Source organism: Podarcis tiliguerta (assembly GCF_965153285.1).
Source record: "Podarcis tiliguerta genome assembly, chromosome: 1".
Classification (NCBI taxonomy): domain Eukaryota; kingdom Metazoa; phylum Chordata; class Lepidosauria; order Squamata; family Lacertidae; genus Podarcis; species Podarcis tiliguerta.
The window spans coordinates 28956791-28975588 of record NC_139534.1 but is presented as its reverse complement, the minus strand read 5'-3'; the positions used below and the strand labels follow the sequence as shown (position 1 = coordinate 28975588).

At 43.3% G+C, this 18798-nt stretch overlaps 1 protein-coding gene across 4 annotated transcripts in view; it reads left to right on the top strand.

The window, feature by feature from the left end:
* The window catches only part of CSRNP3 (cysteine and serine rich nuclear protein 3), an 88870-nt gene that overhangs the window by 55301 nt on the left and 14771 nt on the right, over nucleotides 1-18798 (top strand). For 2 of the 4 annotated variants that reach the window (XM_083409116.1, XM_083409117.1), the window contains exons 1-2: nucleotides 74-157; nucleotides 5908-6078. In XM_083409116.1, coding sequence (XP_083265242.1) covers nucleotides 103-157; nucleotides 5908-6078 — 226 coding nt within the window. In that variant the 5' untranslated portion in view covers nucleotides 74-102. Of the gene's footprint in view, nucleotides 1-73; nucleotides 158-5907; nucleotides 6079-18798 lie in introns of those variants that run through there. The other 2 variants (XM_083409114.1, XM_083409115.1) reach the window with 1 other exon arrangement.

Genomic DNA, 18798 nt, shown 5'->3' with positions numbered 1-18798 from the left:
AGTTATAGCTTGTGCCCACCATGTTGTGAGGTCATAATGTTGCCCAATGTGGGCGGGGCTAACTTTTCACTTAGAATTTTCAACCAGAAGGTTTGTCCATATATGGTGCACTGTGAACACAGAACAACATTGGCAAGGCTGCACATTGACTTGTTAGGTAAGTGGATCAAGTCAGAGATTCCCAGGCAATTTGCTGGGAGGAATAGATGGTACTGCATAGCAACTGGTCTATGTGATGATAATAACAACTTATAAAATGGGATTATATCAGAATTGCCAAGTGTTGAATTAAGCACATCCTTTCACTGAAGATATTAATTTAACCCTACCCTATATTTTCTCTCTCTCTTATTTCTAAGCGTATCTTTTAACTCATCACCCAAAGCCTTTTCGAAAGACTGTTTGAGCATTTGCATTTCCGGGGTAGAGACATATTTTTGCAAGCCATATATATTCCTTAGCAATTTCTGCATTCTTCTTCTGGTCTTGTCATTGATTTGATTTGTAGTTGCAATACCTCTGTGAGATTTTAAATGCCCCCACAACATGGAAATATGAACTTCATTGGGTAAGATTTAAGTAATGAGTCCTGTCAGCAGAAGCAACAGAATTTCCCTTTCCCTGCTCTGTAGACTCTGGGAAGTTGGGAGAATCCCCCAGAACAATGTGGGAAGAGGAGGGAGGGCAAAAACCTTGCCCCTGGCAGAATGATTTTGAAATTCTCCCATTGTTTCTCATGGAACTGTATGATATGACAAATTAATGGATATTTGCAAAGTGCTTTACAAATGAGGACACATTCCCAGGAACAGATAGTATGGCCTGTGTTTGTTGGTTCTCCTGCTGCCCATCAGTGCCCACAACTCATAAGGCAGCTAGAGACTGAGCAGACTGCAGTGTTGTGGGCAGAGATGTGGGGTGGAAAAACATTCCAGGATGGAAATGTTTTCGGGACATACACACACCCCATTTCTAAAAATTGATTGTTTCATAAAATTGTTTTAAGTGCATAATGAATGGCTACAATATCAATCACAATTGCCTGGAGTTGCAAATATGTTTTTCTAGGTGACACCCTTTAGGATATTGGTGCGGGAACGTAGGCCTGGGGACCTCCATGTCTCTCTGTCAGGCCCTTGGTATAGCCTTCCCTCAGAGTACACACCCCACCAGCCCCATTCCACCCCCTCAATCACTTTTCCTGGCTGGAATGTGTCTGAATTGTGATTGTGCCTCTTGCTTGCTTGGATAGAGGACCATCTACATGGGTTGAAACCTCTGGCTTTTATGTGACTGGAATGTCGCCTACTGGAGTCACATCTGTTATTCTATCCATTTTTGCAGGTTTAACAGTTTTCAAGGTCTTCATGATTATTATTTTTAACAATATGAAAGAAGTGTATTCTGTTGAGTTATCAGATCTTAAAAGCATTTATGAGTACTCCAGTAAAATTATTATATCCTGGGTTAAGGAAGGTATGCACAGGAAGGTGATAGACCCTGGGTCAGAGGCAGGGAAGGGAAGTTCTCCCAGGGTGGGAGGCTGGGAGAAGAAAGGGGAGCTCCCAGGTGAGAGCTGGAACAATCCACATCCTTTTGTGTGAAACAAGGGTTAAGATCTACCTCTGATAAAGGGCTTTGTAATTTTCCCCCTCTTTCTTTTTTCCTTTTATGTTATTTTTTTTTTTAATTTAGATTTATTTGTTTTCATTGTATTTTATGCTGAAAAGTTTCAATAAAAATGAATTTTAAAAAATTAAAAATATTCAGAAATAAAGCTTTGAATTTGTTTGAAAGAAACATTTCTTGAATGCCCCAGTCAACACTTTCACTTCAACTTCTTATTGTCACTGGAAAATGTAAAATACAACACACACACACACGCAATGTAAAACATAAACATGGGGGGGGTTGTTTACCAAATAAAAGTCAAGCATACTAAATCAGATCCCAATCTTTTATGCAGCAGCAGATAATTTCCCAGAAGTTCTCCTGGTTCAAAAAAAAATCTGGAAAACTCACATCACTGGACTTGGAGTGTAGGTTGCAAAAGTGGTCTTATGAGGAGGTAGAAAGACTTCTGCCTGAGGTGGAAAATTGAGGGATGGAGTCAATGGAAGTGGTTCCAAGTTTGGACCCCTGGCTAAAATCTGCCACCCATTGAAGAACCTGCTGCCTCCTAGTTCTTACTGATTTGCTTTCTCAGCAAGGTGTTGCCAGTGGGAGTAGTGACATCTGCAAAATGACAACGTGTGGCATTTTCCTCCCTGGGCCAGTTGTCTTCTGTTAATGGAGCTGCCTGGGAGAAAGTTTTTTGAGAAACAGGCAGAGAGCTAGGCTATGGGAGGAGCTTGCTCCTCCCATTTGTCAACATTCTTTGGGGGTCAAGATGCCAGCTGGCTAGCCCCCACCTGGATCATGCCCTTCCAGTCGTGACGATCCTCCGGTCTCTGGTGTGACGTAAATCAGCGACTCAGACTTCAAAAGCCTGAGCACGCTATATTAGCAGAGCATACTGCGCAAACAGAACAGGTGTGAGGCTTGTGAAAACATACTAACAGCTAAAGATTTATTAAGCATAAATCAGGACAAAGAAAACATGTTGTCTCCCTTTCTTCTCCTCAGAGAGACAAAGAAAAGCAAAAGCTATACAAACAGACAGAAGTTCCCAGCAGACTGTGCTGGAATGTAAACAGACATGTGACACTTAACAATCCCATGTCTGCTCCTTAAAGTGGAACAGAAATTCTCAACATCCTCCCCCTTTCCATGTAACCTGTGGCACAGTATTTCAACCCAACTGCAACTGCTGTACATATACCTGAAGTTGTTCTCTGTTAACAACCTTAGACAACAGATCTGCAGGAATCTCATTTCCTGGCATGTAGGACACCTGAATGAGTCCTTTCCAAAGACACTCCCTTGCACGATGTAACTTTATCTGCAAGTACTTGTTTCTCTGCTTTCAACTCTCTGAAGCTAGCAAAGCCAAACAGGACCTGTTGTCTTGATACACCTGTGTAGGACATTTCATATTAACCCTGACGTCCTTAAATGGTTGCAACAACCATTCATAAGTGAATATGACAGTGCACTGAGTTCAGCTTCACAAGAAGTCAGGCTCACTGTTGCCTGCTTCTTGCACAGCCAGTCAAACAGACTCTGGTTGTACATGTAGCATACCCCGTAAGTGCTTGTGCCATCTGTGGTGTCACTTCCAAAACTTGCATCTGCAAATATCTCCAGACCTCCAGACCCCTGACTAGTGAATCTGAGTCTGTAGTACCTTTTAGATAGTGTACTATGCGCTTCAGAGCTTTCCAATCCTGAACAGTAGGATTGTTAGCTTGTCTGCTAAGCAGATTAGTGCTCACAGCTATATCAGGTCTTGAACATCTGGCAATGAAATTCAGTTTGCCTAGAATGCATCTGTACAATGTAGTGTCAGAAAATGCTTCACCAGTATCACCTAACTGGAAACCTGTTACCATTGGTGTTTGCATCAGGATTTGCACAGGATTTGCATCAACCAAATTCAGCCTGGTCAATATATCAGCAATTTTCTGAGATTGGTGTATGAAAAAAATCACCTGCCTGGTTTTTCTCTACTTCCAGAGAAAGATAGTTGGATACCAAGATCCTTCATGTCAAAGTGCTCTCGCAGCTGAGCTAGGGTGCTTTGGTACAAAGCCCAGATGCTTCCAAAAGAAAAGAAGATCATCAACAAAGCATACACAATACAGTTTGTTTTGCCCCTCCTCTTGGACAAACACACATGGACCAGCTTTGCCTTGGTAAAAACCTAGAGAAAACAATGTCTCTGTTAGTTTTGTGTTCCAACACCTGGCACTCTGTTTGAGACCATATAGGGATTTCTGTTGTTTACAGACCATTCCCTTCTGTACCTGCACTTCATCAGGTGGAAGCATATAAATCTCCTCTCCCAGCACCCTGTGCAAAAAAGCTGTGTTCACATTGTGGTGTGAAACGTGAAGCTTTTCATCTGCAGCAATCTTGAGCATAAGCCTAATGCTCTCATGCTTGACGGTGGGTGAGTAGGTCTTTTGGTAGTCCTGTCCTGGTACCTGTGAAAAACCTCTGGCGACCAATCTGGCTTTGTGTCTTACTACCTTGCCATTCTGATCAGTCTTGGCCTTAAAGACCCACTTGCTGTCAACCAGCTTCATCCCTGGGACTATTGGAACCGGCTCCCAGGTCTTGTTCCTTTCTAAGGAATCAAGTTCAGCCTTCATGGCTTTAAGCCATGGTTCAGCTTCCTTTGAGGTTAACTCCTGGACCTCTTGGAAGCTTGAAGGTTCCCACACCTTCTCTGAGCTACTAACAACAGCTGTTGCTGTTTTAGCAAACTCATCAGCATACCTCTTTGGAAGTTTGCCCTTTGTGGCCCTTTCAGATCTGCGTACTAGATGCAAGTCTTCACTCATCTCCTCTTTCTTAGGAGAATGGTGGCCGATGGTGAACAGTGGTTCTTCCAGTTCAGTGTCAGACCCATCAGATGGTCTGAGTGAGGCCTTCACACTCTTGTAGTCTGCTGTGTCACTGTCACGGTCAGCAGCACTAGCACCTCCCACGGAACTGGAATCTGAACCCTGATCATCATCCTCAGCTTCCTCTGCTTCTTCAGCTTCAGGGTGACTCTGGAAAATCCCCACATTGTCCCCCCCACTTTGCATTGTACTGAACACTCCTGGTAAACCATACCGTATTTGTGTCAGTCATCAGCACTCTGTATGCACCTTTTTCGTACCCCACAAATATGCTATGCACACCACCATTTCCGAGCTTGCTTCTCTGTGGAGTATGGACCCACATGTCAGAATCAAAGATTCTCATGTGCTTGAGTTATGGTTTCTTACCAAACATCTTCTCATAGGGAGTACAGCCTATTGGTGCAGAATACCTGTGATTATAATAAACAAAACAATTAAGAGATTCAGCCCAATACTCTTCAGGAAGATTGGCATCGTGGAACAAGGTTTTTAGGCCTTGTAGCAAAGTCTGGTTTGTCCTTTCACAAAGTCTATTCTGCCATGGAGATCTTGGACTTGTGAGGTCATGCTGAATCCCATTCTCACGCATGTACCAGAAGGAGTGTAGTTTAGTGCATGCCAAACACTGCCTCAGAAACACACCTGCCTTTTGGAACAGTACTTCCTGTGTTCAGTTGTGTGTGGTCAGTGGACTCGGGCCTAGGCTAGTCCCCTAAATGTTCCTGGTAAATTGGAGTATTAGAGCCTGGTGCCTCCTTCCCGAAGCCTGGGAAGCTTCTACCAAGCTTAGGGAGGGAGATGTGATGCTCACACTTGTGACATGGCCCCCCCTCCAATCGCCCTTGCAAGCTGGTGCCTCTGTCCCTAACTTTCCCTGTATGGAAAATTTCACCGCACACCTTGTTGTGTGAACAGGAGTCTCTCTCCCCCCCCCCCCGCGCCTTCTACATCTTTTCTTACAAGATTTATTGAAACCTGAAATGTAAGTGAGACAAAAAGGGAAACTGTAGGACTTTCCCCCATCAGATCAGTTTTGTATGAGGTCTAGTTTTGGAACATTCAGCGGCAACTTTATTAGCATTACCAATTAGTTGGGTACATGGATTTAAATTTTCAGTTTTTCTGTGAAAAGCAGTGTTACTTGTTACAGTGATTATTTAGATGTTAGGGTTTTCTTAAACTCCTTAATAAGACAAAGGAGGGAACCTAGGAAATTCTCTTGCCTCAAATGTTGACACTTCTATCTCCCTGCCCCCCTCCCTCACTGGAACTTATTCATGAGAAGCCTGAGCATTTCTAGTATTAGAAAACCCATCTCAGAATGACTTTAAAGACCTTGATTGCCTGGTCTGCAGTCAAATGTTTCCTTGCTTCAATGCACCTGTTCCTCTTGCAGGTACATGTGACAGTGCTGCAGCTATGAGTGGAATTTTAAAGAGGAAGTTTGAAGAAGTTGATGGCTCTTCGCCCTGCTCTTCGGTGCGGGAATCGGATGACGACGTTTCTAGCAGTGAAAGCGCTGACAGTGGTGATAGTGTCAACCCATCCACTTCAAATCATTTCACCCGTAAGTAATAAACCTGGAGAGTGAAGCTCTGCAGATTAAAACATTCCAATGAAGTGCCATGCTTTTGTCCCCTTTGTTTACTATACTTACTGAATAATGCCTGCATTCTTCAGTGGGCAGTAGACTGGTTTGGCCCCATGGTAATATGCACTTATGCAGCACCACACATTTTAGGTCATTTGCATGGTGCTGGGTGTGTTGGAACTGGCCCTGATCAGGCGAATGACTTTGCCGTGGAACCATGTGGCTGAACTAGACCTAAATTGGCCAGGATCTTGAGAAGCTTACAGGATACTTGAAGAACTGTCTTTGGTCATATGAACCAGCCTGGGCATTAAGATCTGGTCTGTATCCAATTGTCTTCAGATACATAGCAGTCAACAATGAGGAACAGGGCCTTAGCTTATGGAATGCCCTCCCGGGAGAGATCCACCTGACTCCATCATTGCTTGACTTTCTCAGGGCAAATGACCTATTTATTTCAAAAGGCATCCAGCTGAAATACAGCACCCAACTAGTGGCTTTATAGACAGCTTGATCTGGATGTGCTTGTTATTTTTAATGCTTTATGTCATGATCAATCATTTACATTGTTTTTGTTTAATATTGTCTTGTTGTCGTCTATAGGCTGCTTTGAATATTCTGTATAGAAAAGCAGACTACAAATGTATCAAAATATAAATAAGAGAACAAACAGGACATGTATAAAATAGTGTAACCCGTTGTTGCACAAGCTAGTAATCATCACGTTTATAAGAGAATAGGGTGGGTGTGCTTTGGGTTTATCATACAGTTTCTGCTGTTGCCCCATTATAGTAAAGATAGCAGTTGTGTTAATATAGTTGGCTCTGAATAATCTAAGAATACCAATGTAGGTCAATCATTATAATCCTACTCTTCTGCTGCCTATTCTGAAATCTTAGATTCCTTCTCTCTGCTTATTAGAACACTTGAACAGCAGGAATAATTGGGCAGAGAGAAAGACATTTCGGTGTGAAGCTATAAAAGATTCAGCATGGATTCTAATGGTTCCCCGAATGGTGGCATAAGAAAGGGAAGAAATATCCCCAAGTGGGTATGACAAAGGGGGTGGGGATAACTCACAGATGGAGGACATGATTTGGTCCAAGGTTTAAACCCCAAGGTTTAATCCCAGGTGGGGCTGGGAAAGGCTGGTCTGAAATCCCAGAAAGTCACTGACAGATGGTATATAGACAGTAGTACTAGATGAACCAATGGTCTGATTTGGTTTAAAGCAATTATTATGTTTCAGAGAGATTGAGTGTGTCCATGAGTTTGTGGTTAGAGTACTCTGGTGAGCAGTGGGAACCCACAAGGGGGAATTTGGGGGGAGAAAGAGGGGGACAGTTTCCAAAAAACACATGGGTTTAGCTTGGTTATGGAATATGAAGGGCCTCCCAAGGAGAGGAAAGGAGGTTTCTTGTTATGGCTGTAAGGGTGTGAGTAGGGCTGTGTACACACATAGCCACTGAAATGCACAGGGGTCATTTTTCCACTGTGTGTTCTTGTACATAGGGCACTGTGGTCTAAACCACTGAGCCTCTTGGGCTTGACAATCAGAAGGTCGGCGGTTCGAATCCCCATGACGGTGTGGGCTCCCGTTGCTCTGTCCCAGCTCCTGCCAACCTAGCAGTTTGAAAGCACACCAGTGCAAGTAGATAAATAGGTACTGCTGTGGCGGGAAGATAAATGGCATTTCCATGTGCTCTGGTTCTGTCACAGTGTCCCGTTGCACCAGGAGCGGTTTAGTCATGCTGGCCACATGACTCGGAAAGCTGTCTGTGGATGAACGCTGGCTCCCTCGGTGTGAAAGCCAGATGAGCGCTGCAACCCCATAGTCCCCTTTGACTGGACTTAACTGTCCAGGGGTCCTTTACCTTTTACCTTTACACACCTTCACATTGTAGCATCATCTAAAGCAGCAGCTACTGTCAGTGTTGTCTATACACACTGGTGGGTGCATTTCCATACTAATGTGCAACAGGGTTCTCTTTTCCCCTCCCCTCAATTGGTGTTTCCATAAACTTTTTTTAAAAACATATTTTTTCACAAACTTTCCAAAGAGAGAGGCTGGAAACTGGTGTGTTGATATACTGATATGCAAATGATACATATTGGTATATGGAGGCGGATTTTAGTGGTACAGCCCTATAATGTCAGTTGGCCTGCCTAATAGGAAGTGACCTGAGGACGCATTCTCTGTGTACGCATGTATTCAGCAAGCGCTTGAGAAGGGCATTCTCTGCACAAAATGGGTTAAAACTGTTCTAGCACAATGCGCTTTTGATTGACAAAATAGTGTGGTACAAGGACTACATGGGGATGATGCTGTGTGTATAGCACATCCAAAAGGCGTCTGCATCCAATGCTGACTGCACATTATTATGCAATGTGTACACTCCCTTAGAGAGACATTGAGATGTGGAAGAATCTTTGACTGGGCATCTGAGTAAGGTGATTTTTTTTTTTAACCTGGTAGATTTTACTGAGTTTTGCATTTGCATTTTATTGAAATGTGGGATATAAACTGCTAAATAAAATACTGCTAATCATCTTTGTATTATGACAGTGCACTGCACATGGCAGGGCTGGCGACTATATGTGCAGCCAGCAGTGCTTAAGTATCTGGTATGGGCATTCTAGGTCAGCTTGAAGATTCATAGATACTAAGCACTGTCTATTAGTGCAGTGGCAGATAACATGAACAAATCATTAGACCATTTCTGGCACTGCAGTGTATGCTAGTAGAATTCAGAACAATGCAATGGAAGGCAATATTGTGGTCTATGTCTTCAATAACGTCGCTCTTCACAGCAGCTGTGTTTTCCAGTTGCTTTGAGAAAAGTACTATATTCACTTTTTTTTAAAGAGTGCTCTGTGAAACAAATTACTCTTTCCTTATAGCTGAAGATGGAAACTAAATGTTGCAAACAGTTTAGTTTGTGGTATTGACAGCTGCTGGGTGCAGAAATAGCATGCCTACTCTAGGCAAGAGTTTGCTTATGATTATGCTGATATTTTGTAAAGATGAGGATTTGCCTGAGAGTAGAAAAAAGGCTCACTTTAAAGTGGTTAGTTTTGATGGTTGGAGAGTAAAATTGATGTTTTATAGCACACACATTTGAGGGGGCGGGAGGGAGAATATTCTTACGCTTGGGGCCCACAGTCAAGCACAGGTTTCGTTGCAATGACTGCAAATAATCTAGAGTCAGTTCATATCTTCCACAACCTGTTTAGTCAATGATTTGAGCTGATTGGGGTTGTAGTCTAACAACATTTGTGGACCCAAGTTGAAGAGCATTGATCTAGAGTAATGTTTCTCAAAGAGTAGGGCCTTGGGCCACTTTTAGGTGGGCCTCATTGGTACAGCCTCCTTCAGTGCCTCTTCACTTGCTTGGGTACAGAAAGGAAGGGATACGAGATATAAGCTGTTAGAGGAGGAAGAAATTAATGTAAAAGGACCAGGGTTCAGGGGTAGGTGCAGTTGGGGAGGGAGGGATGAAAGAAACGGGCAGTTTGAGAGGTGGTGGGATAAGGTACAAGATGAGTGTGAAAGGAGAATGGTAGAAATGACAGGAGATGGGTAAAAATACTTTGAGGGGCACATGGGGGTGGGAAGGGGGAAATAGAAAAGGAAAGGCCTTCTCCAGTTAGAACCCCTGGATCAAATTCTGCCTAAAAGGTAGAGGCTGAGTCACAATACCTCCTGAGAAAATGTCATTGCTTAGGAAACAATTGCTGCACAGCCAGAAAGTGTTTTCCTAAATATAATCAAATTTTGGTGTAAATTAACCAGGAAGAACAACAAATCATAATTTTTCAACTAGAAGACAACCCTGTCTTCAACAACTTGTATCATTTGCAAAGATAAACTAGCATAGTTCCCCCCCTAGCCCATTTATTTGGTTATTTATTTATAGAATCTTTTGCCCATCCTTCACCATAAGGTCCTGGCAATAAAGAGAGAGAGAGAGTGTGTGTAGCAAGCCCATCACAGTTATAAAAACACATACAAGTATTCCACATGGAACAGAACAGTATAAATTCCAGACTGCTCAGAGCAGAGACATTTGGAATAAAGGGACATGCTTTTGTCCTATGGCTCTTTCAGAACTGTGGGGTGTCTTAAAAACAAGGAGACGCTAAGTCAAATTGGTTTGGGTCAGTTTCCGAATGTAATAGTAGCTAATAACACTGTTTGTCAGCTATAGGCAAAACAAATTAAGAAATGAAATTACCAGTTTTCATTACTACACATGTCTCTTTCTGTTGAATAAGCTATAAGGGTGCACAGCTTGGTGTTTTGTCCTTTAGTCTGCTATAGTATATGATTTGCTTCAGACAACATGTTCCAGGTTTCAAAGTTGCTGTACAGAAAAAAAAGCAATGATAATAATAATGAAAACAATAAATCCGCTCTTCCTAATGTAGTCCATGGCTTGTGGCTCTGTCAGGAAATAACCTTGGTGATGAGGTTGAGAAAAGGAGTTGGCGCAGAGCCAGCAGCCTGCCTAGCATTGAAGCAAAGCTGTTGCTGCTTCAGAAAGAGCCTTGAATAGGAGTCTCATCTGGTTATTAAACCAGACAGTGGAGAGATATTTTCCCTCCTGGGAAGCAGTTACAAACCTCAGGCGCTGAAGCGATGTGAGTGCATGTGACGATTGCATTTCAAAGCATCCTGCGCCCTGAACTTGGGAGAGTGAAATGCAGCTTGCATAAGTGAACAGGAGTGCTTGGACTCCCTGACCTAGTCCCTTATTTTTTAAACACGACTCCAACCAATGCCGGTGACTTCTTTTAAAAAACAAAAACAAAAAAACATGTACAGCTGTGGTATCAAAGCCCTCAAATTAATGAATGGTAGACTTACCAACAAAAGCAAACCGCAGCCTATATAAACAGCAAAGTAAATCCTTCTATAACAAGGCACACTGAAATGTATTTTTGACTTCTGACCTCGTCCATCTGCCTAATGGAATAATAGGCTATTCTCCCGGGGCCTCTGTGTAGTGTCTTTGTCATTCCGGGGCGGGGGGCGGGGAATAAAATAAAATGGCCTGATCACACTTCAGTCAGGCAGTTGTGCTGTCTGTCATACTTAAGTTGGCTAGGGTAGCTTTTCTGTGAAGGTGTCAGGGGCATACCTGGAATGGTTCAGTTAGGTTTGTGGAGAGTGGAAATTATTATGGGTGCCCATCCTTTATGGGGGTAAGGAATATAGGCCAGTGAAAGAAGTGACATCATGAAACAGATGTTGGGACTAGAGCCTGATTCTCACATAGGTGTTCATTGTTCTGGGGCTACAGTATCTAGTGATGACTTGTGACAACACTGTGGAAAGGACAGGCGAACCAGTCTGCTTCCGTCCCGTGTCATTTTTGTACGCATTCACCCGTAATTCCATTTTGTTTTGCATTAATCATGCGGTCCTTTAGGGGGTGGGGAAATCCACATCTAAATACATATTAAAGTATGTGCTCTGTATCCAACAAGGTCAAACTCAGGGTATGCGTATTGAAATCAAATCATTTAAGTTAGTTATGCCCATTGATTTCAGTGGGTTTTCCTCTAAGGTTGCCCTGTATTTTAAATGCATTTTCTCTGAAAGTATGCATTTCTGAATATATTTTCTCTCGGAGCACACATTTTAAAAAGCTATTTTGTGACCTTTTTTGGAGCTAAGAACTGCATCAGTATATTTGGGAAGTGTGAAAGCTGGTGGGTAGCCTAACAGCCCAATCCTAACCTTACTTACTCAGAAGCAAATCCTATTCAAGTCAGGCAGGTAGAGTTAGGATTACAGCCTAAGTTCCGAGAGCTGAATGTTAGACTGGGAGTTGCAGATCAGTTCGTGTCAGAATTTGCAAATACTGCTTTTCTCAAGCATCCCTAGGCTATGGACATAGGATTGTCATATCCCTTAAATCACATGCAGTCCTTTTCAGTGGAGTCAGTTGACACATTTAGCTCTGCCGGTCAATAAAAAGATACTCATCAACTGCAGAAAAATCAAACGATGTGGCACGTTGTGTGTGAACTAGTCCATGCATTGCGAGAAGTTTGGTCGCACTTTTGAAGGTTTACAATCTTGTTCCCTTCACACCTGTTCCACAGCAAACCAGGACTTGACACTAGAAACAGAATGCTCTGTCTAGGCCTTTCAGTATATTGATTGGGACCCCAGGACCTTGTGTGCATATGCAAAATACTTCCACATGTGCACATTGGCTCATGGGCTGTCACTCTGGAGAGTCTCCAGAAGGTGAGGACTACCTATGGAACGCTGAGCATTCCATCACACTTGGGCTTTTACTGTGTAGACAGAGCACAAATATTTTTCTGCATTGCTCACAAGTCCCACTATTTGGTCCTGCTGCCCTTGCCTTTAGTTTGAAGAAGCTGTCACTATGGCTATTGTTCAGAGTTGTAGAAAGAGTTGGCGGGAGTGTCTTTTGGTTTCAGACATCATGAGGGCCTAAGGGGCATGGGAATTTAGATGTGCTGTGTAAACCATCTCAGAAACCACCACATATTTAGGAGGGGGAGACAAAAAAAACGTGGAACAGACTGAAGAAAATGAAGGAGGGAATGGAAATAAAAGAGGATAATGAGAAAAATGGAGAGGTGCAATTGCGAGTGAAGGATATCCTGAAGGATTGATACTGGTGAGTGAAGGCTGATCAGGTGTTGTTTCCTCGCAGAGTGCTCTAAGAAGACACTGTTGGCTTAAATACAAAACGTAAAACATAAACTATAAAAAAGCAGACTGCTTTGGAGAATGGATTCAGGGTTTGAGGCCAAGGTGAGCTGTGCTACAACTATATTTAAATAGCTACTAAGAGTAGCTTTGAACATAGTCCAAGTGCGACTTGAAAATCTTACTGAATGCACTGCTAGGTTTATTTATTCAGCATCCCTTTAGGGTAATGATTAGAGACACTGGTAAGAAAATCTGCAGGCTTCCCCACACAAAGCTGGACAAAAAGGAAAATGTTACACAGAAAGCAAATTACTTAGACGAGTCCTATGCACTGTGACTCAGAAGTCCCGTTGAGTTCAATTAAACTTGCCGTGAAGTAAATGGGTATAGGACTACAGCTTAAATTGTTGTTTTTTAAAAAATATTTATAAAATTGATGAATGCCTAATTATTTATGTAAATAGATTATAGACCCCTTTTATATTAAACAATATTCAGAAGCTTACAAACAGTAAAAACTAGTCTGCAGAACAAGCATCAGCAAGAACAATCAAATATATCAAAACTTAAGCAGAGAAGAACAGTAAAATGCCAATAAAATCAAATACTGTGGTCCCTGGAAGGGTATATCAGGGGCCATAGGATAGAGTGGATATTGCCTGAGGGAGGAGAAGGAGGTCCACCCCCACAAAGCCCTACAAGTTGCAGGCCTAGAAACTTCAGCCTATCTTGTTCCTCCACCATCAGCGTTCAGTGGTGGCAATGGCAAAAATGCTTCGTGTATTTTGCTTAGTCACATTACAACTTGAGCTCCTCCCAGGGCTCACAGCAGCATTCAGCAGAATCAACTCAGAAAACCTCCCAACTTATGTATAAATTGGAATTAAAGCTATGGCAGAAATGTTGTGGCTGTGTGGTTGACTAAGATTTAGACTAGAAAGCTCTTGACGCAATAAATGTTAGTTGAAGTGTAGGATTAAAAACTGCCCTTTTGGGCTGCATATCTTAGTGTTCTGTGTGCATAGTATTGTAACCTGATTTGGACTAAGTCTCACTGAAGTCAATGGGACTAGCTTCTGGTTCTGGTTCCAGTATTTACAATTGCTTTGACAGGAGCCAAGCCATGGTTTGTTTTAGCATCACATCTCAACCCAGGTTCATGGTTTGTTTATCTCCAAACAAACCATGAGCTATAACCATGGTTTGTTTTGGGCTTACTGCTCAGTGGTTTGTATGGGGGAAACAAATCACACCCCTGGGTTTAGATGTAACACTAAGCCAAATAAAGTCATCTGTGCTTATGTTCCATTCAGCTAGACTAGACAGTGGTCCAGCAGATGGTATCCTATGGTTGGTTAAGAGGCCAGTGCTCATGTAAGACAAGGGTGTCTCCTTTCCTGAATAGGCTGTGGTTGCAGTTTGGTCCACGTTTAGTTTTGCATGGATCCAAATTAAAGGCTTGATGCATTGGAGCCACATATATCTCAGCAGCAGTGCACATGACTTGCACATACAAAATCCTAAATTCAGTCCCTTGCAATCTCAAGTTAATGGAGCTTGGATAGCAGGGCTGGGAGAGAACCTCCTGCCTGCAATCTTGGAGAGCAGTGGCCAGTCAGAACAGACCAAAACTGGGCTAGATGGACTAGTCCTGTGACTCAACAGAAGGCATCTCTTTGTCTGCAAGAAAGAACAACGCTATTTTTGGAGTGCACATTAAGGCGGCATCTGCTTTGTTTCTTTAGATTTCATTTTGTTTAGTGCATGACGTTAAAGTCCATTAGCGTCCGTGAGCCTTTCGTCTGGCTTTGCTTTCTAGGATGGCTGTTAAAAGTGGGCCTTTTGGAAAAGTGATGTTTTGACCTGGATTACCGCGATGATGAATTACACTTGACAGTCCTATCTTGTTAAGACTTGATGAATACTATGTGGGAAATCCAGGGAGTGGGTGTAGAATGGGGTTAATCCTTTTTATTAGAATGTTCCAGCACAGCACTGAGAATATATCAGAAAGCAGGAAAATGGGTTAGTGGCTTTAAGAATAGCCTTGTCGTCTGCCACGTTGCTTTAAAAAACAAAAGGGAAAAGAAATGGGCTGCTCTGTGCTACACGCTCTTGCCTTGAGACTTCCCCTCTCCCTAAAATATTTCTCTGATGGCAGTAAACGAATTGCATTGCCCTGCTGGTTGTAAACCTGCGGGTACTCTGTTGCGGAGCCATATGGCTCACATTTATTTTAATGTGCCTTTGACAGGAGGAGAATAGCTGAGACTGCTGAGGAAAGTGCTTACACTTTGGATTCCAGCCAGCGAAAGCTCAATTTATTTATGTTTAGTAACTGAGTAACTTCTTTTTACAGTAGAAATGGTGCTTGAAAAAGATTAAAAGACTTGACATGTCATTTATGCTACTTTTTCTCGCCCCCCCCCATTTTCTTTTTTGCAAACAAGGCAAACATGCTTTCCATTCACAGCATCGGTTTATTTTTAACTGAGCTGAGACCCCCCCCCCACCTCCACCCGCCAGTGGAATTCCGTGATCTATTTTTGGAAAGCTTGGTAGAATTTGCTTAAGCAAGATTATGCGTAAGGAGTTTCCTCATATGAAGACCAACTAAAGGTCACATTGGATCTCTAAGTCTCAGAGAGGTATCTCACTCAGAATTGACACAGGATAGAGCCTAGTTGATGGGCTGGAAACACCAGATGCTGTCGCCTTACTGGAGCTAATCGTGTGTGAAACCACTCAGCAGTCTGGACAGGAGACCACAGAGAACCTTGTGCAAGAGCAGGATATAAAATCAGGAGATGCTTTATTTGGAGATAAAATCTGGAGCTTCATACTTAACAAGGAACACATTCTGTGCCAATTTCAGCTCTTATCCAAACAAATTGCCATATTCTGGTAAGACAGTTTTGTCCCTGGTCACTCGCCTGTGGCAAACAGGCTTTCCATGCAATCAGGCAGGAAGCTTTCGTGACTTGGGTTGATCCTGTTTTTCTTCTGGGCTGTTGATGTGCCACATGTAGCAATAAGGATGCACCTCAGCTGTGCCTTCAGATGATGCCTGCTTCCTCACATGGCTGTCCCTTGCTGAATGGGAGCAAATGTGTATTAATAATGTTCCAGGTTGCAATTAAAAACTAAAAGCAATGAAATAATGGCTGTAAAGTAATATAGGCCCTCTGTGATAGTGTACTCAGTTATTTATGAAGCTAATAAAACAGGCCACCTGGAGGTATAAATGAAACAGATCTATAATTGCTTCCTATAGGAAAAAGATTGTGTTTTTGGTAGAAAGGTATTGTGTTTCCGTTTCCAGAGGTCCTGGGCTTTAGCAATGCTAGAGGTCTAAAAGGTAATAAAGAAGGCGGCCAGTGTTTGCCTACACTAATCGTATCTAGAGATAATATTCCACCTCATGTTGTCATTGTGTTGGGCAGTTTCCCGTTCACAAGAGAAAGTTACATTGATTATTTCATACCTGGCTCATTTTGTTACCGGGTTTTGGCTAGGTTTTGCAATGGCCTTGGTATAGATGGGGTCACTGAAGAGCCACAAATGAAGGGACTCTCAGTGAGGAACAGGAAGCACCAAAGATGAATGGAAGCATCTGTTGAGAGCATGATAGAAGGGAACCTCTTCCATGCTGACTTGTCTCTCATGGAACCTTAAAGCCGGTAGCAAGGAATCTGTAGCCATTTATCTTGCTGCTGTTGAGCTCCAACTCCCATCAGCCCCAGCCAGCATGGCCAATAGTCAGGGATAATGGGAACTGTAGTCCAGCAAACTACAGGCACCAGGCCCATTGGCAGACCAACAAAGATGTCCGCAAGCAAGTCTTGAAGGCTGGCAACATTAAACTTGCCATGTGGGAATCCCTTGCAGACGACTGCAGCGCCTGGAGACAATCAGGTTGTATATCCACAGCAGTGACCAGAGGAGGAATGACCACTGGGAGTAGCTCAGAGAGAAGAAATGCCAGGGCACAGGTGTATCAGCACAACCTGATGTCTTCTTCTGCCCCAGCTGCAGCAAAACATGTGTCTCCCATGTCGGTCTTTACGGCCACAGCAGGCGCTGTAACTCTCCAGTCGTTAGAATTCACCCCCAAGGGTGCACTCTTCCATTGTCTCCCAAGACAGGTGGATGGTGACAAATATCAGCAACATCATAATCGCCAACCCCTGCTTTAAGCCTTGCAGAGAATTCTGCAGCATGCTCAGAGGTGCACACGCTAACTGCACTGGAAACTGGCTAAGACCATTGGGCCTCACAACTTCAGGGACACAAATCCATCATTATTGACCTTTTCACTCAGGTGTCCCTGATGATCTTTTAAAGAACCACAGAGTTCCTTCCCTGAACACAGTTTGAGACAAATATTGTGATTTTCTTTTTTCTTTTACTCACTGACTGGTCACAGGTCCCACCTCACCCCTGCCCCAATAACATGATGGGTTGAAACCCATCTATCGCCTAAGATTAAAAAAACCTGCTATTGCTCCCTGTGGATGTGTGGCAGCAAGAAGGGCCTGAAGGCCAAATGGCTCTAATTGCCTGAGACAGAAGAGTTTTTAACCAGCTCACACGTCCTGTTGTGCCTTATTGCTGTTAAATATATGGCCTCATGTTACAAAGGCTGTCAGCATCTTTTATGACCATCTCAGTTCCTCCCTTCTGACCATTACTGTTCTCCCATCATACCTGTGCAACTGTCGCACCTAAATTGCACAGCCATAACTCATCATCTAGTTTCCCCCCCAGTCTCCTCCTGCCGTCTCCCAGTAAATCAGGCAGGCTCCTGTCATATCTTCAGGAGTCAAGCAGCTAGTGCGTGTGCGCGGTTAATATTCTACACTGCAGGCTAACAACGGCCTGCTTCTTTGTGGGGAAACAAAAGCATTCAGAATTTCAGCATGAGGTATCTCTGTCTGGACCAGCTGCACAGCAGGGATAACGCATTTAAGGAGCTGTTTTGTTTTATTTAAGGCGCTCTTTTCAAAATCAGTATGCATTGCCTAGAAAGTATGTTCGAATACACGAGAAAGGGATAAATACCAGACCTTTAAAACACATTCAAAGCACACATCCAAGAATCCTGGGAACTGTCATTTGTCCTCCACAAACCTGCAACTCCTCGCACCCTTAACAAACTGCAGTTCCCAGAATTCTTGGGGTATGGGTGTGTGCTTTGAATGCCCTTTAAAAGGTCTGGTGTTTACACAGCCTGTGTGATGAGTGTAGGAAAACTATGCTCCTGACAGGTTGATTTATTTCTGATGTAACAGCTGCATGACGACAAGTCTACCTTTTTGTGCAGCACATGGGAGAGATGAAGGAATGAATGAAACAAGACAAACACACATCGTGCATTCGTGCTACTTAAATAGCATCACTGTGTGGCAGGCCTCTGGCATTAATTTCTCATGCACAAGATATGCCATGAGAGAGTAATCGGTTTGTGAAAACATGGGGCAAGATACTCACTAGGCAGGTAACCATGTTTCCTTTGCTTAAACCTTAATTAGCCAATCCAAGTTACTTGAGGTTTAAGCAAGCCCTGTGTTTGTTTGTTTTATGTTGGGTACCTGAATAAAGATAGGGACGCTGTGGGTTAAACCACAGAGCCTAGGACTTGCCGATCAGAAGGTCAGCGGTTCGAATCCCCGCAACGGGGTGAGCTCCGTTTTTCGGTCCCTGCTCCTGCCAACCTAGCAGTTCGAAAGCACGTCAAAGTGCAAGTAGATAAATAGGTACTGCTCCGGCGGGAAGGTAAACGGCGTTTCCGTGCACTGCTCTGGTTTGCCAGAAGCGGCTTAGTCATGCTGGCCACATGACCCAGAAGCTGTACGCCGGCTCCCTCAGCCAATAAAGTGAGATGAGCGCCGCAACCCCAGAGTCGGCCACGACTGGACCTAATTGTGAGAGGTTCCTTTACCTTTACCTTTATAAAGAGGGAGGCCTTGTGGGTTGGATGTTTCCATGTCCATGAGATA